Genomic DNA, 27133 nt, shown 5'->3' with positions numbered 1-27133 from the left:
AGCCTACAAGGCAAGAAAAACTGTTGTTTTTCACATGTGATGTGATTATCTGCATAGGAGACACAAAAGTCTACAGATACATTATTAGAATTAAGAAAGACATTGGGAAGGTGGCTGGTTCAAGGATGAATATTAAAAGCTCTACACATTTGTTAACCTAAAAGCCCTAACTGACCACAAGATATGTAACAAATTTGCACTAGTACCCCGTAAATTTATATACCTATAAATAAATAAATAAAAATAAAAGGTCTACACATTTCCATACTACCAAAAAACAAATGGAAAACATAATGAAAACATATCACTTACAGCAGCATCAAAACTAAATAATTAAGAGAATAAAAATGGCCAGGAGACCTGAATAAGCACTTCCACATGATAAGACACAAACAGCAAGTTAAGTACATAAAAAGAGGCTGAAACTCATTAGTAATCAAGGAAATGCAAACTAAAACCAAAATAGGACACCATTTCTACCTACCAAGCTAGTAAAAATTAAGAAGCCTGACAATATCAAATATCAGGTACTGGTGAGGATGTGTGGGCATATGCACAATTACGATTACATACTGAATGGCTAGAGTGATGTAGTATTTTATTGCAAAGTTGAAGATGCACATGCCTTAAGATCAGCAGTTCAATGTTTAGGTGTAACACTCTTGCATAGGTGTCCCCAGAAGACATATAATAAAATATAACTGTTTATGACAGTAAACAATTAGAAACAGTCCAAATGTTCACCAGATCAGAAAAATTGTTAAATAAATTATGGTGTACTCAGCAGTGAAAATATTTATAGCTGTATGTGACAATTTGGATGAACCTCAGGAATACTGTCTTGAGTAAAAAAAAAACTTGCCTGAGAACAGATACAGAATTATTCCATTCATGTTACAAATGAACATGTAAAACTAAACAATATGCTGTTCAGGAATATAAATACTTATGATAATATATAAAGGCAATTAATGATAAACACAAAATGAGTGAGCATGGGTACTCTGATGGCAGAAGGAAGAGGATGCGACTGGGGAGAAGTACCCAGGGGACTTTAAGTAATGGGATTTTTTTTTAACTAGATGGTGGGCACCAGGGTACTTATATCATAAAATATTTTATTCATTTCTATTTATTCAATATTTAATAAGAATTTTTTTTAAAAAACTACTTAGTTTAGAAAACTTTGTACTAAGATAAACAATATGACTGCATCTTAGGCTAAAGAAGGCAATCAACAATGAAAATTGTGGTGGACAAGTATCTTGGACAGGAGTAACTAAACTGGAGTAGAGAGGAAAACAAAGACATATTTATGTTTCTAGAAGACAGATACGAGGAGTAGATAAGGAAAAGATTAACCAAATCTATCTGTTCTACCAATGTCTTATGCTGAAGCCACATAAATGCATAAGTAAAAGAGTTAGAATTATTTGCACCATCTCTATTACCTTGATTAATACAATTTATTATTAGTTTGGTATACGTTCTTTTTTTATTATCAGCTATAAAAGCAATTATATTTTATAAAAATAAATATAGCCAATCTAAAAACCTTACTAAAGTTAGAACAATTTAACTTGATCTTTAAAATCCTATGTTATACACTATCTAATAGCCTCTGGGGAAAAAAAGGATAAAATTTGTCAGTTTGGTTCCAAGTAATTGAATAGATTACTACTTCAAGTTTTTTACTAGAAACTTACTTCTTCCACCTGCCCATCTTCGGCTCCATCTTTCTCTTTGTCTTCCTCTTCATCATCATCATCATCAAAGTCTTCTTCTTCATCTTCATCTTCTTCAGATGATGTATCCCCAGTTCCATCAACTTGTAATACCAATGGAGCTTGTGTCTGAGCAGGCTGGGCCTGTGGTTGCTGTTGGCCAGTTGCAGTTATTTGTGCTTGGGCTGGTGTAGGTGCTGCCACTGTTGTAGGTATAACTTGAGTCTTATTTCCTGTAAATAAGATTTGCTGTGGCTGGATGATGACACCTGTCTGTGGTGAAATCCCTCCAGGAAGAGGAGCCAGTACCTAAGGCAAAAGAAAACCACATAGTAGGCACAAGAGGATCAAATATGGAACACAGAAATAGCCTTAAGATTCACCAGAAATGGCCATATCTCGTACACAGTTAAATCTACCACAGTACAAAGGCAATGTTTAACTAGTATACTGACTCACTAAATTTCCAATTTACCATTCAAATTTCTGAAGGAAAAAGATTTTCTAAAGATAATTGCTTCATTTATTGAGCACTTACTTGGAATATGCCAGACATCAGGCCAAGATTTACACAAGTTTATCTGCTTGAGGACAATACAGTTAGTTAATGCAAGCTCAGTAACTTGCAAAGTTTACAGTCACTAAGAGGCAAAATTTAAACCTTGGCTCTCTGGTCCAGAGCCCATGCTCTTACTATTATGCTACACTGCTTTCACATGAAGAACACTCGACTGAGAATCTGAAGACCTGGGTGAGGCAACATTGACACAGCAATGCAAATCATTTAACCTCTCTTGGCTTCTATCATTTCACTGTTAGACTGGGACCAATGGTTCTCAACCCTGGTTGCAAATTAGAACCATCTGGTAGCATTAAAAAAAGCTGATATCTAGGCTTTTACCCCTAATATTCTGATTTAATTAGTGTGAGATAAAAGCTATAGGTTTTATTTAAAGCACCCCATATGATTCTATCATGCAACCACAGCTAAGAACCAACAGACCAGATAATTTTTAAAGTTCCTCCCTTCTATATCTACAATTCTAAGGTAAATCACAACTCAAAAACAATGTATTAACAAATATTACTATATGTATTATAATTCACATATTTATAATTATAGTTATTAATAAATAAAGAGCACTGAACACCTATTACCTGCCATTAGGTTCGAGGAACGCAAAAATCGTAAGATGTAGTATTTCCTTTAAGAAGCTTATAGATTAATGGTATAATAGACAAAGCAGCAACAACTCAAAAAGATAGAAGATGTAATAGAAATTATCAGAAACAGAAGAGGGTACCAAATTCAGCTTGGGGACAAAGTCAAGGAAGCCTTCCTGGTATGTAATACTTGACTTTCTGTTTGTGCTTTAAGGAGATTAGCCAGGTTTTTCTCATTGGTTGGTTGGTTGGTTTGGGGGAAGTGGAGGGAGTAGCTGGATGGAAGGCCAAAGGCAGCATTCTAAATAGAAGAATAACATCAAGTGAAACCCAGAAGTGACAGCAGCACATAGTTTTGGAAAGACGTAAATTGACTGGATTAATACTCCTGCTCTTATCTTGCTTCTATCACCATACTGTTTTATATATACATTATATGTACACATCTGTCTCTTTTTTAAAGTATCTAAGTTCCTCAAGAAAACAACCATTTGTTTTTGTCCTCACAGTACAAGAGTACAACACCTGGCACACAAGTAGATGCAAACATTTAACTCTGGTCTAAACAGCACTACAGCAAAGAATTGGGAGCATAGCAAAAAATAAACCTGAAGAGTTCAAAGAAACAAGATCCCAAAAGATCTTACAAACCATGTTGAGTTGTTTAGACCAGCAGTCCCCAACATTTTTGGCACGAGGAACCGTTTTCATGGAAGACAATTTTTCCATGGACCCGGGGGGCGGGGGGCTGTAAGGTGATGGTTTCAGGATGATTCAAGCATATTACATTTAGTGTGCAAGGGTGGGGACCCCTAGTTTAGACTTTTTCCAGTAGGCAATGGGAAGTCATTAAAAGATTTTAAGATTTTTTAGAAAGATGACTATAAATCAATCAAGTTAGGAGGGCAAAAGACTAGAGGCAGAGAAATCAGTTAAGAGGATAATACAGTTATTTTTTAATGACAAATTACTAGAGTATGAACTAAGGAAATGACAAGAAAAGTGAGAGAGAGAGAGAAACTATTAAGAAGAATTGGTAGGATTTAATGATAGCTTGGATACTGGAGGTAAGGGAAAGAGACGATTCCATACACCCCCTTCCAGAAAATACATAAGCACCATGAAACTAGAGTCCATGTCTTTGTTCACTCTTAAATCCCCAACCCCTTATGAAAACCCCAATACTCAGAAACTGCTTGTTGAATAAAGGCCAAAGGACCAGCTTAGGAGGCTGGATGGAGAGTGCTGCCACTGACAAAGTATATTCAGGGGGATGATGAAAGATGGGCAGAGACAATAATAATTTAGTTTTAAACACGTTGAATCTAAGTTAAGCCATGAGGTATACAAAAGAAATTTAAAATGACAGGGTCTGTAGCACTAGAGAAGAATCTAAGAATTTGTATATATACAGCCATGGGGAAAGAAAGGGGAACCAATCAGGGAATTTATATAGAAGAAAAAAGAACCCCATGGTGATCATAAGGGAAGATTCTTTTACCTGTTGTATAACAGGAGCTTGTACTCCACCTGGTTGCATTTGTGGTATAACCTGTTGTTGTAGAACCACTGACTGCTGAGGCTGAATGATATATTGGGCACCATTGGCTGCTCTGACCACCTGAAGAAGCTGGCCTAAAGCAAAAAGCATGTATTCCAAGTTACCACTTTAGCAGTGACTATCTCAAAATAAACGAGTTCATATTGAATGTCAAACCACCGGAGGTCCTAGAAATTATCAAGTAGGAAGTCTAACAATTTTATTAAGGGCTACCATCCGTACACAGTAAACTATAATCCTTCCCCTTCCCTGACTTCCCTCCATGTGTCAAATACATTGCTTACAATGTTTTATTTTCCTTATTTATCACTCTCATTCAGCTATTTTCCAATAAGGTTTTAACAACAGATTATGAGTACTGATTAAAAGCTTAAATTATCTTTGCTAACATGGTAGGAGTCAAGAAAGAGCAGGAAGATCAGACATTTCAGATGCTGTTAGTTTCTAAAGCTTTAAAGAAATGAAGGCATAATAATTCATTTAATATCCTAAACCAAAGCACCATAGTACTTTGTTTCAAAATTCCTTAAAAGCAATAAAAGTTTGCTGAACTAATTATCATCACCACATAACACTAACTGTATGACTAGCTTATTCACAAAGAACTAAATCCCCCTAACGTGTTGCTTTAGATGATCCAGAATCTTGAATTAAAAAGTGAACAAATCATATCATTAAAATACGTAGTTAGACAAGTCCCTAATCTGTTCACAAATTTAGAAACAAATAAAAAACTATGTAATTAAGATTACAGAAAACACTTAAAATCCATGTAAATAAATTTTTCAAACACTAATATGCCAAAACACAGGAGCTAGACATCAGACTTTTGTTAATGAAGAGAGATTATGTACAATAATAGCATGCAATAAATTTGCTCTTAAGATACTATAGGATTTAGTTTGATATCACAAACCAGTTAAAGTGAGTCAAGTTTAACTAACTTGCAGGTTAAATATGTTTAGTGAAAAACTAAGTAAACAAGTGTTTTTATATAGTCATACTTCCATTCAATAACCGGGTTTTCATTCATGGATCAAAAGCTCACGTGCAACTCTCATCTCTACTGCATCCTCAATAATGATTACAGTTGCATATGCTACAGCCCTCAAATGAAGTTATTTTAATAACCCTAAACCTAATGGTAAAAGAGATATTAGTATTCCCTATCTTTCAATGAAGACAAAACATAAGAACTAGCTGGTACAATTTTCGAAATTATATTTAAAAATGGTTCCATTATTCCTAATTACCTGAGTTTGTTAATATCTGTTGAACAGGAGTTACACCTGCAGGGAGTGCTAAGGTAGCAGCTGTAGCAGCAGCACTCTAAAAAAACAAAAACAAAAGAAAAAAAAAAATCAAAGCCACATATGTACATAAGAGGATCTCATTGCTTACCTTTAGAATATTTTAATAGCATATGAAATTTTTTGTTTACTGTAAACCAAAATGAAAAGTTCTAACAATAAGACTAAATCCCATCTTATAAAATGGCATAAGACCAACCTAGCATAAATGACCTATTTATTTCCAGCAATTAAATAGAATAATTGGTTTTTTTCCCTAGAGAATGTGCTCTAAAGAAATCTCACAAGTACTGTAGTTTTCTTTTTCTCTTCCCCCTTCAACCTTCTTTAAAATACCAAACCTTCCTATCTATACTCAATCTAACCTATACAACATTTTTAGAAAACAGCCATATGAACAATGCAGTACAATATATGAAATAACTATTCCATTATTGCTTCCTTTCCCACTTTTTGTTTCCTTACCCTCAATTACTTGTTTTCAATCGATACACTTGAGGCAAAAGTGTATTTTCTTTTTAGAATTCTTAACTTTTTAAATTTCTACTAGAAGCAACAGGTACCTATAGAAAACACTATATCTTTGCTTCTTCTAAGATGCCATATCATCAAAAAGAAAAATAGGGACATACTGGCATTATATTTTAGGTAAAACATGTATTGATAATAGATTTATTAATACAAAAAAGACCTTAAAAATCTTAAGAAAAGTCACAAACTTTAAAAAATGTCTACATTTTAAAATGGAGTTAGTATGTGATATTTAAGTTATAAAGATATACATGGGATTATATTCTGCGTTTCTTTACATTGAGGATAAATTCTTGATTTACTGCTTCTAGAGAGTTTTCTCCTTCTGCTCTCTCTCAAAAGAATTACACCATTCTATTTTTATATTCTGTGCTTTAAATACTTTTATGTATCTCACTATACCTCTATTTAGGTTGGTTTTTTTTTTTTTCCCTCCTCCCCTTCAATCTTCTTTAAGGAGTCAAGCCTTCATGCATTCAATCTAGCCTATATATTTTTAGAAACACCCATATTTGTATAAGCTTAAGGAAATAAATATAAATGTGCTCTGGAGATGCTAATGCCAGAGAAGTCAACAAAAACTTGGAAAATTACACTAAACTGGGTTAATAATACAACTACTATCTAATCTGGGCTGTAGGTATATAGCTTTCAAAAAAAAAATATGTTTGTTATTGCCACTTGACAGGCCTAAGGAATCCCTGTATCTTGAGCCTAAAACTCCCACTGTATCTCTAGAATCCAACTATTAATATAATTCACCAGGTTCATCCATCTTTAAGTTAAATATCCAACTATTCAATTTAAAATAAATCTTGTCTATATAGGCAAACCAAAGGTCATATAAGTTTAAGAAACATTAACAACCACTTACTATTGAGAAGTATTATTTAGCAATATTAAATACTACAATTCTTATTTTGTAAGATAATAGATCTCCCTCTACTAGCAAACTGATACAGTAGTTTCTATACAGCACATATGATACAATAATCACCTGCACACCTTCCACACATTCAAATCGCTCAATAAGTATTTGTTGAGTCATATATCATAACTAAATCACCTTTTATTTAATGACCATTAAAAATGTCTCCTTGCATTGTATGCCATAGCCCAAATGTGAATAATGCATTAGACCAAGCATTTCACAAAGAGAACTCGAAACACTGGTTTGATATATTGGTAAGTTCCCTGAAATAGCCTTCTGTCTAATATTATCACTATCCCACATTTTCATGAAATTATGTTCATTTCTAAAGTACACAGAACCATTATAAAAATCAAAACTATTTTTACTGATTATTTTTGAACTAAGAATAATAATGCAAACCAACCAATACTCAAAACACTTTTATTGGTAAAGAGCCTATATTGATTATGCTTCAGTACATGCAACAATGACCAAAAAATACCAAAGCAAAATGTTAAAATATACATAAATGCTAATCCATTTTACTGAATGACATTTCTGACCTATGATCTGTTTAAACATACATGCTCCTTTGAATCAAAGCGATATGACCATTAAGTAAGAGATGGACCACTGATACCCTAGAATTAACACACACTATTAATTCAAAATTCTCTTCCACATTTAAAATTCTTCGAAATTACAAGGGCCTACCCACAGGTGATTGCCAAATTTCCGTTTTAAAATGATGCAAGTTATTCCCAAGGGAATAGTCTTAATAACACTAACTGAAATATAGACCCTACAGTGACATTTTTTTTACAGGATAGAGGTTAAAAAGAAATTTAGGGCCTTAAAGTAGAATTTTTTTGAATAAAAATTCTTAGAAATGAAAGGTATGCAATTTTTATAATTTTCATGCAAAAGAACTGACTGTAGTAACTTGAACTGCAAGTACAAATTGAGATCCTTGATATTTGTGAATTTAAAAATTGCAATTTCTACTAACATGTAGAAACTTGCAATTCTGCCAACGTATGAATTTATGAGCCCAGTAATATGTAGGAGGCAGACATTTGTCTAGTAGGTGAGCCCTGCTTCCTATCTGGCTTATAAATCATAATGAGCTCTGTGGTTCACTATTTACCACTGAACAAAGTAGAAGTGATTTTTAAGAATATTGCTTTTTGTTTAAAAAACTCTGAAACTTAAAAAAATCTCACTGACAGTATTAGTTACATAGACTAAGAGACCCTTTCACAAATAATGATTCTTATCCTTTAAATAAAAGTTTTGTCTGAATTTAAAAATGAAATGTCAGAGCTGAGACACCACTCTATGAAATTAATAGTCTATATTTTAAACAGAAGGAAAGCTATTTATGAGAAAGTTTGGAACAACCACTCTAATCAGACTGTGTTTTAATGTTTTATTAAAAAAAAAAAACTTCAAGGATATAAGTAAAGATTTTCTAAGAATCTGAAGGGGTTCTCTGAATTTTACAGTTAAACTGAACTACATTTGATGAGAAATGTTATATACCCTAAGTGTAATTTGAAAATTTGAGGACTTGGGAAGTTCAGTGGATATCACTCAGAAATATCAAAATCCTAATGTAATTTAACTGGCTAAAATGCATTTTAAGGTAGAATTTACACAGTACAAGAAAACTTATTAGGCTACATGTTATGGTTAAATCAGAACAAATATTTTTAAATGTTTCGTTTTAAAAATAATTATCCTGGGTCGGCCATAGTGGCTCACACCTGTAATCCTAGCACTCTGGGAGGCCGAGGCCGGTGGATAACTCAGGGTCAGGAGTTGGAGACCAGCCTGAGCAAGAGTGAGACCCCATCTCTACTAAAAATAGAAAGAAATTATATGAACAGCTGAAAATACATATATAGAAAAATTAGCCGGGCATGGTGGCGCATGCTGGTAGTCCCAGCTACTCGGGAGGCTGAGGCAGAAGGATCGCTTGAGCCCAGGAGTTTGAGGTTGCTGTGAGCTAGGCTTACGCCACGCCACTCTAACCCTAGCAACAGAGTGAGACTCTGTCTCAAAAAAAAAAAGAAAGAAAGAAAAAAAAAAAAAAATTATCCTGAACTATCCAAATAGTTCATCTTCATTTTTAAAAAGTTTACAATGCTTAGTATTCCTGACCTCTTATAATTAATAAGTCTCCTGAAATAGAACTATACTTGGCATAATAGGTTTGGTCCTAAACCTATTTTTCATAGTAGGGATGAAACAGCTCTCACACAGCATCATTTCTTTGGTATTTTTAAACAAAGAAATGCATAAGTTTATGAACTTTTGTGTCTAAGTAGCAAGCTAAACTTTAGATTTGCTGCTAAATCCAATACTCAGAAAACTAAATAAAATAGCTGTTTTGTTCAAGTCTTCAATGAACTTCAAGTTAATATACAATATACATAGGCATAATCCCAATTTGGGTTAGAATAAACAGAGCCAAAGTGCTACATTTTGAGTCTTACCATGTTTGATGCATTCATGTGTTGTATCAGCTTAGAATCAGGAACAATAACTTGCGGTGCTGTGGCTACAAAAAGAAAAAAGAACATATGCAAACAAGAAACCATGAGGCTATTTTATAATCACAAGAATGCTATACAATGCTGAAAACTTTTTTTGTTTTCCACTTTTTCTGCATTCAAATGCTCTCAATCATTTGTATCTCAGAATGTTACAAATTTCTACTGCAAATAACAGCTGTGATATGCCCACCCTATACTGGAAAACATCAATAAAAACAATTTAAGTGACAATTTCTATGGATGCAAGAGAATTTAGGCCAGCCTGAGCAAGAGCGAGACCCCGTCTCTACTAAAAATAGAAAAAGGCCGGGCGCGGTGGCTCACGCATGTAATCCTAGCACTCTGGGAGGCCGAGGCGGGTGGATCACTCGAGGTCAGGAGTTCGAGACCAGCCTGAGCAAGAGTGAGACCCCCTCTCTACTAAAAACAGAAAGAAATTATCTGGCCAACTAAAAATATATAATATAGAAAAAATTAGCCGGGCATGGTGGCACATGCCTGTAGTCCCAGCTACTCAGGAGGCTGAAAGGCAGAAGGATCGCTTAAGCCTAGGAGTTTGAGGTTCCTGTGAGGTAGGCTGACGCCAAGGCACTCACTCTAGCCTGGGCAACAGAGCGAGACTCTGTCTCAAAAAAAAAGAAAGAAAGAAATGATCTGGAGAGCTAAAATATATATAGAAAAAAATTAGTCGGGCATGGTGGCGCATTCCTGCAGTCCCAGCTACTCAGGAAGGTGAGGCAGAAGGATTGCTTAAGCCCAGGAGTTTGAGGTTGCTGTGGGCTTGACGCCACGGCACCCTAGCCCGGGCAACAGAGCAAGACTCTGTCTCCCCCAAAAAAAAAAAAAAAAAAAAATAGAGAATTTAGGAACATAAGGTAGTGGAGATACCTAACACATAAACATACACATTTCTGTGCATTAAGTAAACTGTACATCTGCCCACACAATTTAATCTTGTCTTACTAAGTCAGCATTAACTACTTTACTGATATAATGATACCATTGTTGGAATGAGTTACTAATCCATTAAGAGTAAATTCAAAAAGTTATAACTGTTTTTTTTTTCTCAACCTACATAGTCCTTTCTCCCCATATGACAGTTGTCAGAATCCTGTTACTTTCAAGAGCTGTTTAAAAAATACAAATCAGAAATAATGGTAATATTATTTAACAGTAAAAGGAATTTGTTTGATTCCGCAAATTTCAGAGAACAGACAGATAATCCCATTATCCCAATATTCTCTGAGTGAAGAAAATCAAATTTTAATTTATGATGACCTAAAATCCTAGTGCCAGGCCTGAAGGCAATAGGAGGAACAGTCATCAAAAAATGATTAAAAGGATAAAATTATTTGATAAAACGTATAGATTAAAATCTGGTATTAAAAGTCTTACTTGACATAAACAGTGAAATAACCCAAAAACCTCTTTCTCCTGTGTATCACTATCAATTTTAAGTCTTAGATATACTCTGAGATAGGGCAAATGCTAACTAAATGATTGCCTTAAAATAAACTTTTCGATTACCTTCATTGACCTTTCCAGTAACTGTAGATTCACTGAATTAGAAGGTCCAGGAAGTTTTATAACTGAATAGATGTTTGTCATCACAGGAAAACCCTTGCTACATATAATGGATCAAGCTCCTTGGCTTTTTCAGGGCCCAAATTTTCCTCAGCTGTGAAATGGAGCCAAGGGCTATTGTACAAGCTCTTACAAGGCATCAGTGAAACAGTATCTACAAAATGACTTGGAATGCAAAGCACCGAGGACACAGTCTAGCTGTAATCCTAACATTCTGGGAGGCTGAGGTGGAAGGACTGCTTGAGGTCAGGAGTTCAAAACTAACCTGAGCAAGATCGAGACCCCATCCCTAGTAAAACTAGAAAAAATTAGCTGGGCATGGTGGCGTGCACCTGCAATCCCAGCTACTCAGGAGGCTGAGGCAGAAGGATCACTTGAGCCCAGGAGTTCGAAGTTGCAGTGAGCTATGATTACGCCATTGCACTCTCTGGGGCAACAAAGCAAGACTGCCTCAAAAAAAATGAAAAACTAAGGATATATTCATAAAAACTAAACTGAAACATGTCTTTAAAGGAACATGTTTCATAAAGAATGCAGACAACTATTTTACTATATAAAATAAAGCCCTTAGTAAACAGAATCCACATTTTATACAAATTTATATACACATACACCTCTCAGCTAACAGAAAGGGGAAGAAAAAACCAAAGTCAATAGTCTTTTATTTTTCAAGGTACACCAAGCATTCCTTAAAAACAAAGTCCAAGAAACCAAGAGTATTTCTCATCTTTCAAAATAACAAATGTAATTTCTAAGTCATTAAGTAGGAAAACAAATCTAGTCTCACCTTGCTGTGATGCAGGAATAAGGACCTGCTGGGTCTGTGCTTGCTGAGGTACCGTTTGCTGAGGTTGAGTTTGCTGATGGTGGTGATGGTGATGATGCTGTTGCTGCTGGGTTTGATGCTGCTGCTGAACTTGCAATAAAAGCTGCTGCTCTTCTGAATGAAATCCATCTACTGCCCTAGACTGCATTAGTTTATTCTCCCATAACTAAGGCAAAGAATATTAAAGATTTCTAAGTGGAAAAAAAATAATTCTGGATATACAAATAAAACATTTTTAATTAACCTGTTTATAAAATTCTTTCATTTTAAAAGCTGATACAGCCACAAAAATATAATCAATCTCTAATTCTTACCCCAATGTAAACAATAAGAAAACAAATTTTTAAAGTATCAAACCTCATTTTTGCCACTTCAGAGTACTGGAGGATTTCTTTTTTTATCTTTGACAATCTTTCTACAGTAATCCCTTAATTATCAGATATTATTTAGCAAAGAGTTTCATATAAGCAACTTTTTTGGTAATTAAAGATTATCCTCTATAATAGCAAAAACATTATTGTAAGTATTTTTATGCAACTCTTTCCTTAACACAAAATTTTCTTCCTCCTAAATAACATACACAGAACATAAATCCATCTAAAAAATGAGAAACAGAGGCAATCCCTGAGTTAAAAAACCCCAACTTTCCATCTGTCCAATCCTACATAAGAAAAAAGAAACGGCAATGCCTGAAGGCCTTAGAGGTTTTCTCAACCCCTCACATTTCTTGAAATTTCCCTTTCTTCCATTATGCCAAGGATTGATAATCCTTTTCTGCTTAGCCACTTGTATTTTTTCACTTCACCCTAGAAGAGGTTCTGTGATAGAAAAAAATCAGAAAGGGACAAAAATAAAAAGCAAAATATATGCAACTATTTCACCCTTCTCCCTAACACATTTCCTCACTACCAGGTTTAATTCCATCTAGAGCTTTAACCCCATAAGCAACTGACCAAAAAAGTCACAAACTATTTCCTGAAAATAGAAATGGAACTTAATTTAGTCATCTTGCATGCAAAGATCTACACATACTTTGTTTTCTCATCCAGGATTTGCTCTTAGGACATTGCCTAAGGCTCACCTGAGTCTTCTATCAGATCCTTCAAGAAGTTCCCTTTGCCATACTCCGAGACTTTTTATAATCTCCTGAACCTTCCAACCGTTCTAGACATGCTAGATTTGTGTCTACATGCTAGTAACAATTCCACCACATTTCTAAAGGCTAACTGAAAAAGTAAGCCCAAGGTCAATTTCCCAGTGTAACCATCCCACTAGCAGGCCTGGTAGCATTTAGACTTCCCTGAAGTCTATTCTTACAGAGATAGTAACAATACCTACCTCGTTGTTGTGAAGATTAAATAACATATTCATGTAAAACACTTAGAATCTTACATAAAGTCAGTGATCAATAATTGTTAGTTATTATTAATATTATTATTGGTGGTGGTGGCATTAACTGTGTAATAGAGAATTATACCAGAAGTCAGGAAACCAGTTAGTTCTGGTTTGGCCATTAATGTGACCAAATCATTTATTTTTCTTGGGCAGTTTGTCACCTAAAACAGGGGCAAACTGAATTAGATTACTTCTGAACTCACTTCCAGCTGATAAATCTAAGTCTCTGCTAATTCCAGACTAAAAACAGCTAGTTTCTTCCTGTGGTAACAAAGCACTACTTTTTCAGAGTCCATGTTTTGTCTAATTCATCTCTGTAAAGTGGGCATTTAGCATAGCATTAAAATAGGCACTTACATGCCGAATAAAACACATCATGACTAATGTATTATACATAGTAAAGTTTCCAAACACTCTGCTATCACCCAAATCTTCTACATTTTTTCCTCTCTTCCAAAACAAAGCCTCGTTTCTTATAAGCCAAAAATCATGGTAAAAAAGTCCTATTAATTAATGCTTTAAGTAAGTTTTTTAAACCATAATTTTCTAAATTTAATGCTTCACTTTTATCACCTCCAATTGGTCTACCCATGTAATCTGGACCCATCACCTCAAATGAAGCTTCTGTGATAATGGCAAATACTAATGAATACATATTATGTGTGGCTAAGTGCTGGGTACCACAACTTACCTAGCCACCCAAGTCAACAACCTAGGAGTCAGAATCCACCCCATCATTATTGTCTATTTCCCTTCTGAAGCATTGTTCCAATCTATGCCTACTATTATGGCCCTGGTCCTTCCCGCCCACTATTACTGCAAAGTGCAGTGATGTAGTGATGGAGCTCAGTGAATCCTGCATCAAGTCATGCATTCTACGAACAATTACTGAGTATCTCCTACATGCCACACCGTGTTACAAGCATTGAGGAGAGTGAATAAACCCGACAAAAGTCCTTGTCCTCACAGAACCTACACTTCAATGGAAACTTGTACTTCCAATCTATCCTCTATAAATCAGTGGTCCTAAAAATGCAGTTCCAGAGCCAAAAACATCAGGATCCAATGGGAACTTGTTAAAAATGCTAACTCTCAGGTCCCACCCCAGACATACTCAATCAGTAGCTCTGGGGGTGGAACTAATAACCTATTTTAATAAACTGTTCAGGTTATTCTGATGTGTGCTAAAGTGAGAACAGTTGCTTTTAAATCTAAAGAACCAATGGGGACTCCAACCCACCGATGGGTCATAAAAAGTCAATTTAGAATTTTTTTGTAAATGAAATAAAGAAAATGCCAGGTTGTATTGCACAGAGTACTGTTACACAGATTTAATCAAATGTTAAATACTATTATGTCCTAAGGCGAGTCCGAGCCAAGAAGTTTGGGAAACACTTCCACGTTGTTGTTAAGATGAATTTTCTAAAATTTACAAATATGGTATCTTCTGCTTAAAAACTGGATCCACAGCAAACTAATCTCTGTATGTATGTGTGGGCATGTGTGCATGTACCTAACAAACTGGAATACTAATTTACAAAAGATTTCTGGGTCCCATTCTCCTACCACTATCAAGTCAGACTCTCTAGAACAGAAGCCCAAAAATTGCATTTTATCACCCCAGATAATCCTTCTCACTCTAAACATCAAGCTCCTTAGTAAGGCATATGTTACCATATGCCAGCTGCTACTATAACTTACATTCTATTTTCTAACAGTACCAAACTACTTGTAGTTCCCCGAATATAGCATGCATAACCTCAGACTGTTCCTTGTGATCAGCAGTCTTTCCTCACAATTGCCTATACAAAGGAAATGTCAAGTCACATAGCCTCAAAGAAAAGCAATCACTCACTGCCTCTATACATTAAAGGTATTTCTATTTTTGTATTTATCATACTAAGTCTACCATTTCTACTAAAGTATGACCTACTTCTGAGCACTGACTGTCTTATTCAGGATCTAACAAATGACTAAGAACTTATCAGTCATTTAATATTAATTTCAAAGAAGAAAAGGGAAAACAAACTATTGTTTTCTAGAATAATGTTCTCTCTATAAGGATGCTGATGCTAGCGACATTTTAGGCAGGACGATTCTTTATCATACAGCATGGTCCCACAGGAAATGTGCAGAAAATGCAACATTTCGGGCTCCTGCCTACTGAATGCCATCACGAAATACAAACATGGCCCCACACAATTCCAACAGCTTTGGGAGTAGGGGTTAAGGAGGCAGGGGGAGGTTAAGGTAGTCTACCAAGAATCAGTACTTACCAAGTACCATAATACTATTCTAGGTAATATGGGAAATACAAAAACAATACTATACTAGTACTTTGTATTAAGCTTGTAACATCAATTAATGTAAAGTTCACATTCATTGAATATTTAGTTTCTCTCCAATTTCATTTTTACATAATTTTAATTTTATTTATCAAAATATTCTAATTTTAAATATGAACTGTTCAAAATAAATGTAATACTGTTTCGGCAACAGTAGTCACTATTAATACTACTGAAGACAACCAGGGATACTAAATTGTTATTTATTTATTTTGCTTAGAAAAGAGGAAGAACTTTTTTCCCTCATTTTCACAGTATTCCCTTTTCCTCGACAAGTTAACTCTTATTTCTGGCAGCCTTACTTCAGTAATCTTTGCCAGGTGTCTGAAATTAGACATGCTGAAAATTCATGTTCTGTTCCTAAAATGATTCAGATGTATATCATGTTAACTACACTCATAACTAAAGTTATTGAGTTCTGACTATTTTCTAAGTGCCTTATATGTACAGGTTCATTTTTCACCAAAATCCTGTAAGATAGATACTATTATCAGCTCCAGATACTATTATCAGCTCCCTTTTATGGAAAAAGAACATGAAGAACAACAAGATAGGTAAATTATCCAAGATCACCAACTAATAGCAGGCCAAACTGGTACATTAAGTTAGGTGGTCTAACTCCAGTGTCCCACTCACAGCTGGACCTTGAGAGACAATGTCTCTTTGAATTCTGCACCCTAGGCATCTCGCTTGCTTCACCCTAATCCCAGCTCTAGTCTAAATTCCTAATCTCTAAACTGTACTCCTGCTATTAGAGCAGGTGACTGACTCTCAAAACCATCTCAGGTACCACCCATCACCAACCCCAGATCTAGTTACAACTCTTGTACCTTCCTTCTTACTGTTAACATTGTATGTCACACGGAGACAAAAGGCCTAGGTTCACATCTCTATCACTTATTAGCTAAATGACCTTGTCAAAGCATATTCCAAGTCTACTTTCTCATCTATTAAAATGCGATGAGAACTACTGCTCCCTGGCAGTATGCTGTGCTAGAAATTCTGAAGGATTCTCCTACTTTCACAAAATACCTAGCTCTTGGATAAAACATATTACATTTCTAGGCTCCCAAGAAATAATGCTGGAGAAACAGTGCTTTCCCCAAGAGCAAATGAAATAGCAGATTATTATTCAATTTATGATCCAAATATTTATATATAACTAGAGTATATCAAGTACCTATACATAACTAAGGTATATTTAAACTAGTGGTCCTCAACCGGGGGTGATTTTACACCCCAGAGATGTTTGGCAACGTCTGGAGGCACTTTTGGTCACAACTGAGGATTGCTACTGGCATCTAGTGGGCAGAGACCAGTTAACATCCTACAATGAATAGCACAGTCTCTGCAACAAAGAATTAACCAATCCAAAACATCAGTATGTCAAGGCTGAGAAATCTGAACTAGAGGAAGACAAACTGAATTTCAGATATATTTCAAATTGAGGAAACTTTTCTCATTTTATTTGTTTTACTAAAAAGAGAGGCCATGTTTATAGCTCTCATAGAACTTACCTGCTGTTTGGATATGGGTACGTCTGACAGCCTAGAAATGAGGATGATTTTATAATTCCCTTTGAAGAAAATTTCTTTCTAAACTATCATTCCCATCCACAGTCACTCACCAATTCCAAATACATTTTACAGTCAAATATAGATTTATTGATTGGCCTGGCAGTGGCACACACCTATAATCCCAGCTATCTGGCAGGCAGAGGCAGGAGGATCACCTGACCCTAGGAGTTCTGGGTTGTAGTGTATTATGCCAATAGTGTGTCTGCACCAAGTTCGGCATCAATACGTGACTTCCCAGGAGTGGGGACCACCAGGTTACCTAAGAAAGGATGAACTGACCAAGGTCAGAAATAGAACAGGTCAGGACTCCTGAGCTGACCAGTAATGGGCTTGCACACGTGACTAGCCATGGCATTCCAGCAATATAGCAACATGGGGGAGGGGTGTCTCAATAAAAAAGTAAATGAATAAATAAAAAAACAAATGCAGATTTACCAAAAACCAGGACTGCATTTTTTGTTTTTCTACCTCCCATAGTTCACACATTAAAGTAGGCCCACAGCGGTTCAAGATAACCTCAAGAATGGGGTTGAAATTTTTTTATCATCTCCCTTTCTGCATTGCCTAGTTAACTCTCAAATTACATGCAATTTTATCACTTATCTTACTTCCTAATCTAATAATTCACAAGTGTATTCTTTATAGCTCATACAAGATTTTGAGAAAAGTTTGTAAAATGGCCCAAAAGGCGAGAGGGGGATATATAAACTGTAAAATATAAGATTGTTAGTTTTATTAGCATGAATGTCTCAACATGAGCAGTCCAATATGGCAGCCACTAGCCACATGTAACGATTTAAGTTTAGATTAATTAAAATTAACAGAAATTCAGTTCCTCACACTAACCTCATTTCTAGTGCTTAATAGTCACATGTGGCTAATGGCTACCATACCGATATGCACAGATATAGAGTACTTTCATCACTGCAGAAAAGTTCTATTGAACAATGTTGGCTGTCTGGTTGCTAAATCTTTTGAATATGTCAATTATATCTATCTATATTCATAGTAATAGAAATTATAACAAAGATTTTTTTGAATATTCACTTACTCATTTAGAAATAATGTGTCAATTACATGTTAACCAATTTTTTTTCTAAAAAAATATTTTCCAAATAAAATTGTGTGAGAGTGAGAAATGACTTAAAGGAAAATAGCTAGATTCTCATATATCTGCCTCTGCATTTGCTTTGTTTTGGTTGAAGTATATGAAGACAATCTGCTCTCCTGAAGTAGCTGCAAAAGGAAACAGTATTTTAAGTGATAGCTTCATAAAAGTTAGCTGCAATGTAGAATATGAAGCCATATATCAATGAACTTCTCATATTGTTAAAGTCTATTAATTTATCTTGCACTTTGAATCGGTTTTCCAACATTATGCATTGGCCATTGAAAATTAAAAGTTCAGACTAGGTGCGGTGGCTCACATGTAATCCTAGCACTCTGGGAGGCCGAGGCGGGTGGATCGCTTGAGCTCAGGAGTTCGAGACCAGCCTGAGCAAGAGTGAGACCCTATCTCTACTAAAAATAGAAAAAAATTATACGGACATCTAAAAATATATATAGAAAAAATTAGCCAGGCATGATGGCGCATGCCTGTAGTCCCAGCTACTCAGGAAGCTGAGGCAGAAGGATTGCTTAAGCCCAGGAGTTTGAGGTTGCTGTGGGCTTGACGCCACGGCACTCTAACCCGGGCAACAGAGCAAGACTCTGTCTCAATTAATTAAAAAAAAAAGAAAGAAAGAAAAAAAGAAATAAAAGAAAATTAAAAGTTCAGTGAATTATGCAGATCTTTCAAATGTAAACACATCTTATTACAGAATATCAAACTGAATTTCTTAATAACAACACTGAGTACATATTTTTAAAATATTCAGTTCATCAGAATGGAAAGAATGTATAAAGCATTTCTGCTGCATATTTACAGTTACTCAAGGAAAAGTGCTTGTGCATATGAGTTGTGAGTTGAACTATTCATTTTTCTCACAGAACACAACTTTTACTTGAAAGAATGACAGATGAACTATGATTTTTCAGACTTGGGCATTTATAGCCAACCTTTAGGACTCCCAGAAAGAACCTCTGGGGGGAACCAGGGAGTCCACAGACAATACTTTGAGAACCACTACTCTAACCAAAAGAGCAAAAAATATTCCACATTTTCATGAGTCATTACACCACCAGGAAAACACAAATGCTAATAAAGAATATCTAAATATTTCTCCTTAAATCCAAAAGACAGAAAACCAGCTCCCAATGTAGAATATATTTAAAAACCTAACATTTGGCTCACATAAAGGATCTGACTCAAGAAATTAAAATTCTTTAATCAAGCACTTACTCAATCCCTACAACTTAAACACATTTTGGAATATAAATACATTAAGATCATTAAAAAAGTCACAAAAAAAAAAAACCTCTTAGATGCCGTGTCAAATAATTAGACCATAAAACATAGAATGTTAACTGTCCAATAATAGCAAATGCTATTGCCAGGCATTGTGCTAAACATTTTATATGGTTATTACATTTATTCCCTCAGAACAACGCTATGAGATAAGTACTACCAAGTCCTATCTTACATTTAAGAAAACTAAAATAGAAAAGTAGCTTGCCTAAGGTCAGAGGAAGAATGGATGGTAGAGTCGGGATTTAAAACCAGCACCCACATTGGCTCACACCTGTAATCCTAGCACTCTGAAGGGCCAAGGAGGGAGGATCGCTCAAGGTCAGGAGTTTGAGACCAGCCTGAGTAACAGTGAGACCCCATCTCTACTAAAAATAGAAGAAATTAGCTGGACAACTAAAAATACATAGAAAAAATTAGCCAGGCTTGGTGGCACATGCCTGTAGTCCCAGCTACTCGGGAGGCTGAGGCAGTAGGATTGCTTGAGCCCAGGAGTTTGAGGTTGCTGTGAGCTAGGCTGACGCCACGGCACTCACTCTAGCCCGGGCAACAGAGTGAAACTCTGTCTCAAAAAAAAAAAAAAAAAAAAAAAACAGCACCCTTCACTAAACTACGTTGCCGCCTCCAGCAAAGTCAAATGTTTATTCTACAGGAAAACTATAGATTAATTTCTGACTAAAGAGAATGTTTTAGGGAGATAAAACTACAAATATTTAAAAAGAGACAAACTCACAGTTTTTAGTTCCATCAGGACTTGTTCATCCACTCCTTCATCCAGAAAGATGTCTCTCACATCATTAATAACATCTTCAATCACAGATCTGTATAATTTAGGCTTTAAAGGAAAAATAAGACTGTTGAAAAGGTAGTTTTTCACAGATTATAATACCTAACAGGTATTTACAAATTCAAAACAAATACATTTTTGCCAACTATCTAAAACTAATTTCAAAATATGTGACTTTAAAGATATGGCCATCCTAATAAACATCATTTGCCCTAACTGAATTTGATGACTGTGTATTTTAACAGAAGTTTTAAGACTAATGCATTCATAAACAGAAGATCCTTACACATACAAGGTCCGTACAATTTCCAGTTACAATTTCCTACGTTGTAGTTAAAATACCTAATGTGATGTACAATAATTGCTTTATGAGTTGCTTATGTCTGGCTCCTATTATTCCATGCTTGGTTTGAACCCTGTTATATTTCATAACCTCCTCACTAAATCTTAGACTTTGGAGAATCTTCTGTCCAGTGGTCATCTGCCTAGTAATAATCTGCAATCTAATGAGTATTCAAATCTAAAAATCACCTAAGTTCTGTTTCTGTGACCTAGTCTGTATCTTCAAGCTATACCATTAAACTGCTCATACACACCCACAGTAACAGGATTCCGGGTCCCAGAGGAACAAGGAACACTGAATCTCTTCCCCATGATTTCTCTCTCCTTCTACTCCTACTCAAGTGATACTATAGAACATTATCATGAAAATCCCTGATGTTTACTTTATTGTTATTACTACTATTATTGTTGGTATTACTTGAAGAAGGTGGGTTGGGAAGTGGAGGAACTGGCTTCTTTTATTATTTTATTTTTTATAGAGGCAAAGAGAGAGTCAAAAATGCCTCACATAGGAGATCAGACAGCCTCCCACCCTAGGCCCCATTTATACATCCTCCATGTCTTTCTACCTATTTTCTCCAAACTTCTTAGAAGCCGTCCCTTTCCCTGCCCTTGATAATCTCTGAAATCCCTATAAGGAAGGCTGAGATGTATTACATTCTAGAAGGTTGCCAGAAGGATAAAATGAGCAAAATGAGAACACACGTGAAGAATTTCAAAAGTATAAAATATTTTCTAAAAGCCAAAAGGTAGGAGATAGAACAGTAAGCCCAACCCACATCCTATTTCTAACCTGTTAAAGGAAGTTTGTCTAGTTAGCTGTCAAAACTAGAGCTGCTTCATTAGAAATCCTATCCATTATCACAGAGTTAAGATTTACAACGTTTTTTAAAAATGTTTTATCATTACTCATGTTTTATACCTTGCTTAAGGTAAAGTTACTGGCTACCCAATAAAACCAAGAAGTTTGCTCTCAAAAGCAACTTCAGACAGAAATAAATGTTTCATTACCATCTCTATCAGCAATAGTTATCACAGGGGAACCTCTAAGAAAAATGTGTCCTTGCCTAAGAAATGGTCATTTTACGTAGACAAGAATACAAATGAGTTTGCCAGTGCAATTTACCCCAACCAACCATTAAAAATGATTCATTCCCTTTTCATTACAACCAGAAAAACAACTCAAATATCTAGGTTCTTGTGCTTACTGTTCCTCACTAAACTGCTTTCCAATTTTGCCAAATTTTCCTCTGTGAACTTTATTCACCTGTAAAATGGGCATCTCTGCAGTGCTTCCTTTAACATTCTAGTTCTATAGATAAGGAAAGTATATCTGACTATGGGTATCATCTTACCTAACGTGATTTAACTGCTAAAATACAAAAATGTATCTATAAAGTGCTGTTTACCAATCACAATTCCTCAAGGCATTATAAAGAAGCAATAGATCTTACATTGGCAGCATAAATCTCAAACAATGATATATATTATTTTTCCAGCCAACTAGATGTTGTTTTGGTGTTTCTGAAGGCAGTGACCTCTAAAAATCTTTTGCTTGGAGATCCCAATATTTATAGGTACAAATCTGCTTTCTTCTGATACTCTATTTTAATGAATTGATCTTGCTTAAAGATTTTGCCTTTGTGCCTAATGAACCCACAACTTAACCCACTTAATGGAGTCACAAGCACTGTAGTTGAAGGAAGAAGGGAAATTTGTATTCTTCATGAAGTATATGCATAAAGAATAATTTAGCAGAATTGGTCAATTTGAAAGCCCTCAAAATACTGATTTTCTAAAAGTATATGGGTACACAGGCACTATTTGTAATAGGCAATTTTTAAATTATTCCTTAAAATTCTACACTTCACTTGAGCCAAAGTTTTTGCGTTTTACTAAATGCAAAGTAATTTAAGTTTGCCCTGATTTTTAAAAAACAGATATTCCAAACTTAAAAACTGGTAAATTAGACGGCCACTAGCAGCATTATCAAGTGATTAGTTAGAAAATTCCTTTCAAAAGTGTCAGTTCCTCGATGTAATGCTGGAAAACAAATTAAATTTTCATATTTGATACCATGTTAATATCCAATGCAATAAAATTCTACCTAGAATTTTAATTTTTTAAAATCCAGTTTGCGATAAATCTCCTTACTCTAATTACTCACAGTTCCCCTACACATAAATGTACTGGGGAAATAAAGTCCTATACTGGAGCTTAAGGCACTTATCTATTTCTTTGAAATGCTTCGTGTCTTTTACATTATAGGAAAACATAATGAAACATTAAGAGCTTTATTTCTAGCATATTTTCTGAATACCTGATGAACAAAATACTACCAAAACCAAGTTCTCTGCAGCTAACACTTTAAGGTAGAAAACATGTTTTTTAAATTCCCGAAAAAAATGCACACACCTTCCAATGCAAGAGAAACAATTAGACCATCTAATCTAAAATTTTCTTTCAGAAACAATAAATGAATAAAAATTTTAAAAACAAAATAAAAAGAAGGGACAGCAATTCGGGTACCTTTCTCCTAACAAAGATGGCAAATCCTAGAGGCTGCATCAAAACAAAAACTTGGGGTTCTGAAAGCAGCCCCCTTCGCGTGTGAAAGTACAGGGTTAAGAAAAAGACCTAGAAATAAACTGGGCTCCGCACGCGCCTGCCTCTCGCCTCGGGAGCACGCACCTCCCAGCCCCGCTCTCAGCAGCTCTCACTATTTAAAGCCGGATCTGGTGTTTAAATGGAGAGGCGGTGACGTAGGCCTGAAAAGCACCTTCCCATCCTGGCAGAGTCTATATTAGAGAGCGGCAATGGCTCTATATAAACAGGGCAGCCAAAGGGAGGAGGACCACAAGGCTCAGGGACTGAAAAGCAGGGTAAGCGGCCGCAGCCATGATGGATCGACCCGAGTCGCCAACGGTACGGTGTCAGGCGGCCGCGGGCTTGGATGCGGCATTGGGACCGGACAAAAACGTGTTTTTTTGTCATAATAAAAATAAGAGTTGGGTGGACTAGTGATCACATTGCATTGGTGATTGAAAAGGTTATTTATGTGACTGCTTTTTGCAAACCTACGTGATCGCAAGTAACCAAAAAGGGACAAACTGGAAGAAGCAGGCAAATTTCAAGGCGAAAGCAGGGGCACTTTGACCACTGTAGGCTTTTTTGGTTTGTTTTGGTGCTTTTGCTAGTCGAAGATACGATGGGGGTTTTGCTTCCCCTTCGCCATTTTACCCTTTCGGAAGGAACTGAGGTAAGTGCTTTTCAACCTTCGTCCTTTTTAAAAAAAACATAAAATGGCCCCAGTGAAGGTTCCCAAAGCACAACCGCCAGGAAAATCCCAAAGTAACCCCCAAAGTAACCATTAACCTTCCACCGCATTAAAGTGGATTATGGTGGGTCTCGGGGATTCGCCCAATTCCCCAGACACGGTTTTTGTTCTGAGGCTGCTCGGGGAGTCCACGCCGAGTCAGCGCGGACTGGCCCCTTCGGGGGAAGCGGCGGCTGCCCGCCCGCCCGCCCTCCCGCCGGGACTTGGGGCCGGGGCCGGGGCCGCGCGCCCGCCCGGGCCCAACCGCCTGTGCGGCGCGGCCCGGCCCGCGGCGGCCCCAGGCCCCGCCGGCGCCCCCGCCCTCCCCGCGGCCCGAGCCCTCGGCGCCCCCCCGCGCCCGCCGCCCGGCGCCCCGGCCCGGTCCGCCCGAGGCGGGAAGCGGCGGCCGCGCGGGCGGCAGAAGAGTGGAGGCCGGGAGTCGCCGCCGTCCCCGCCCCCGCCCGGTCCGGCCGTTGCTGCCGCCGGAACGAAGCCCCCGCCGGCCACCGAACCACGTCCTTACCACGGTGTTTGTATTTGCCGAGTTCGCCATTTCCACACACAACACAAACAAGAGGGGGCAACCCCGAGAAAAGATTAAAAACAAAACCAAAAAAAAACCAAAAACCACCAGGAGGGTGACACAAGTCACCGCAAGATTGGGGGGGGAATTAAACAAAATCGATCCTGAAGGAGTAGGGAGAGCAGTGAGAGGAGGAGGGGGGGCACTCCTCCCGCTGCTAAAAACCTCGAGAATCGCCTTAAAAAAAAAAAAAAAAAAAACCACGACCCTTCAGGGGTCCGGGGGGCGTTGCCCGCTCCCCACCCCGCACCAAGGAGGGAAACCACCACCGGTCGCCGCTCCCCGCGCCGCCGCTGCTGCCACCGGCTGCAGCTCCAGCCGTCCGGTCCGCCCGCTTCTTCCCTTTATATAGCGAGCCAACGAGCAGCGCGAGCCGCCGCCGCCGCCGCTGCCGCCGAGAGACAGGGCGGAGGGGGAGGGAGGGGCGGAAAGGGCGGGGGCAGAGGTGGGCGGGGCTGAGCGCGAGACACCGCGAGAGCCGCGTGCGCAGGCGCGCCGGGGCGGAGGCCGTCGCGAGCCATGTCGTCACGCGCAGTGGAGAGTGCTGGGCGGGCGGAGCCCGGGGATTAGAGTAGTGAAGGCGGGCCTCCGCCTCCCCAAATCTCGCGTGACCACGTGGTTGGCAGCCAGGCGGAAGTCTCCGGCAGTTCTTTGCAATGAGGAACTTTGCAAAGCACTGATGGAAAGGGCGCGAGTTCTACTGTCACTCGAATCCAAAGCTAGCTGGGGCCGCCGCCTGTCCGACGTTTCCGCGGTCCCGCCCTGGAGGAGTTAGGAGATGTGGGAGGGGCTGTGGCGACTGCCTCACGAGGAATGGCCGCGGAGGGCTAGTCACGTGGCACGGCTTCCGGCCCCTGGCGCGTTCCGATTCAGGACAGTTTTAAATGCGGAGTCATCGCTCGGTGTGTCAGTTAGGCTCAGACTAGCAGCTTCGCGGTGTTCGCGCCTCCCGCCGAGAGCGGGCCTTTAGCTCACGGGAATGAGTTCGTGTTTCTAAAGGAGATAAAAGTTGATTTGAGCCCAGTATTTTCAGAGTCCTGAATTAGTAACCCCTGAGCAATTTGTCTCCACGCTGAGTCCGGCTACGAAGTCAGTCTCAGGCTTCAGTTCCCCCAAGGTTCAGCCTCCACTACCCCACGTACTTAAAAGTGACTTCTCACCGTGGGGGAAATGTCAAAAAGAAACTCCAACCCCTGGATTATAACAGCACGGTAACTTTTCCTGGTTTCCAAAAATACTGCTAACATACTGTGACTCCATAGTGACAAATCACATCTGAAATATATGGCCTTAACCCACGGATTCACATGTCCTCTAGCTGCGAGAGAGACCAAGAAGAATATGTCTGTGTCTTGAAGTGCAATTCAATAGGCGTTTGACCCTGTTCTGGTCAAGCAAATCCTCCCTTTATGTCAACATCGCAAGCAGAACAGAGAATGCTCTGTTTAGAAGGCAGAACTCGTAGTACCTAATTTTCTTTTTCCTAGGAATTTTGAGAGACTTGGAATGTAGTCTGAACGAGTGAGGGACTTTGTCCTCAAAAAGCAAAGCAAAGCAAAACAAAATGTTAAAGTTCTATGCCATTGAAACCATATTTGAAGAATATCAGAGGCATCCTACGAGAGAGAGGAAAAGATGCAGCCTGCTAGGACCTGAAGGAAGAAATTAGAGCAGAGGCCCTTAATACTTTAAAAATGGGAGTGAATGGGTGTGGGGAATATCTCTTAACCTTGAGATTTCTTTTCACAGCAACTCCATTCTCTATATTTAGTTGCTTAGCAATTCCCTGCACAGCTGCGTGGTCTGGAGCATTCTTAAAGAAAAAAAAAAAAAAAATCACAGGAAATCAGTGTTCTTTGTATTTTGTATAAAATTATGATTCCATCAACATTTGTAATTCATTTAATATTTAGGGGCCAATTAGCCCCCAAAGGTATACTAAACAATACTGGTAAGTTTGATTGCATATTATTTTATGAAGACTTCTTACTACCTCTTTATAGACATAGTCCTAACAATGAGCACATGGAATCCCTGACCTTTCACCGAGTTTTCTTCCCTACTACTTGGTATTCTTAACTAAATGGTCAAGTGTTTTGCCATCAATTAAGGTTAAGACCGCTGCAGACAGGACACGGAAGAAAATGTATAACGTGCTTTCCACAGAATAAATCGTCTCTAAGGCGATTGATGAGATGTATGCTTTGATG

The 27133-nt window shown here is 37.6% G+C and overlaps 1 protein-coding gene and 1 non-coding gene across 2 annotated transcripts in view; both read right to left on the bottom strand.

Annotated features, from left to right (window-relative positions):
* The window catches only part of GTF2A1 (general transcription factor IIA subunit 1), a 38308-nt gene extending 12991 nt beyond the window's left edge, over positions 1-25317 (bottom strand). The window contains exons 1-7 of the mRNA XM_045562452.1: positions 24864-25317; positions 20629-20730; positions 12133-12337; positions 9702-9766; positions 5703-5778; positions 4390-4523; positions 1707-2033 (exon numbers count right to left, since the gene is read on the bottom strand). Coding sequence (XP_045418408.1) covers positions 1707-2033; positions 4390-4523; positions 5703-5778; positions 9702-9766; positions 12133-12337; positions 20629-20730; positions 24864-24893 — 939 coding nt within the window. The 5' untranslated portion in view covers positions 24894-25317. The remainder of the gene's footprint in view (positions 1-1706; positions 2034-4389; positions 4524-5702; positions 5779-9701; positions 9767-12132; positions 12338-20628; positions 20731-24863) is intronic.
* LOC123630905 lies at positions 10944-11087 on the bottom strand. Its single transcript, XR_006732839.1, has one exon. It is a non-coding gene; the product is annotated as a small nucleolar RNA SNORA79 (small nucleolar RNA).
* Positions 25318-27133: the final 1816 nt, after the last annotated feature.

Source organism: Lemur catta, chromosome 1 (assembly GCF_020740605.2).
Source record: "Lemur catta isolate mLemCat1 chromosome 1, mLemCat1.pri, whole genome shotgun sequence".
NCBI classification, from domain to species: Eukaryota; Metazoa; Chordata; class Mammalia; order Primates; family Lemuridae; genus Lemur; species Lemur catta.
This window is presented reverse-complemented; position numbering and strand designations above follow the sequence as displayed.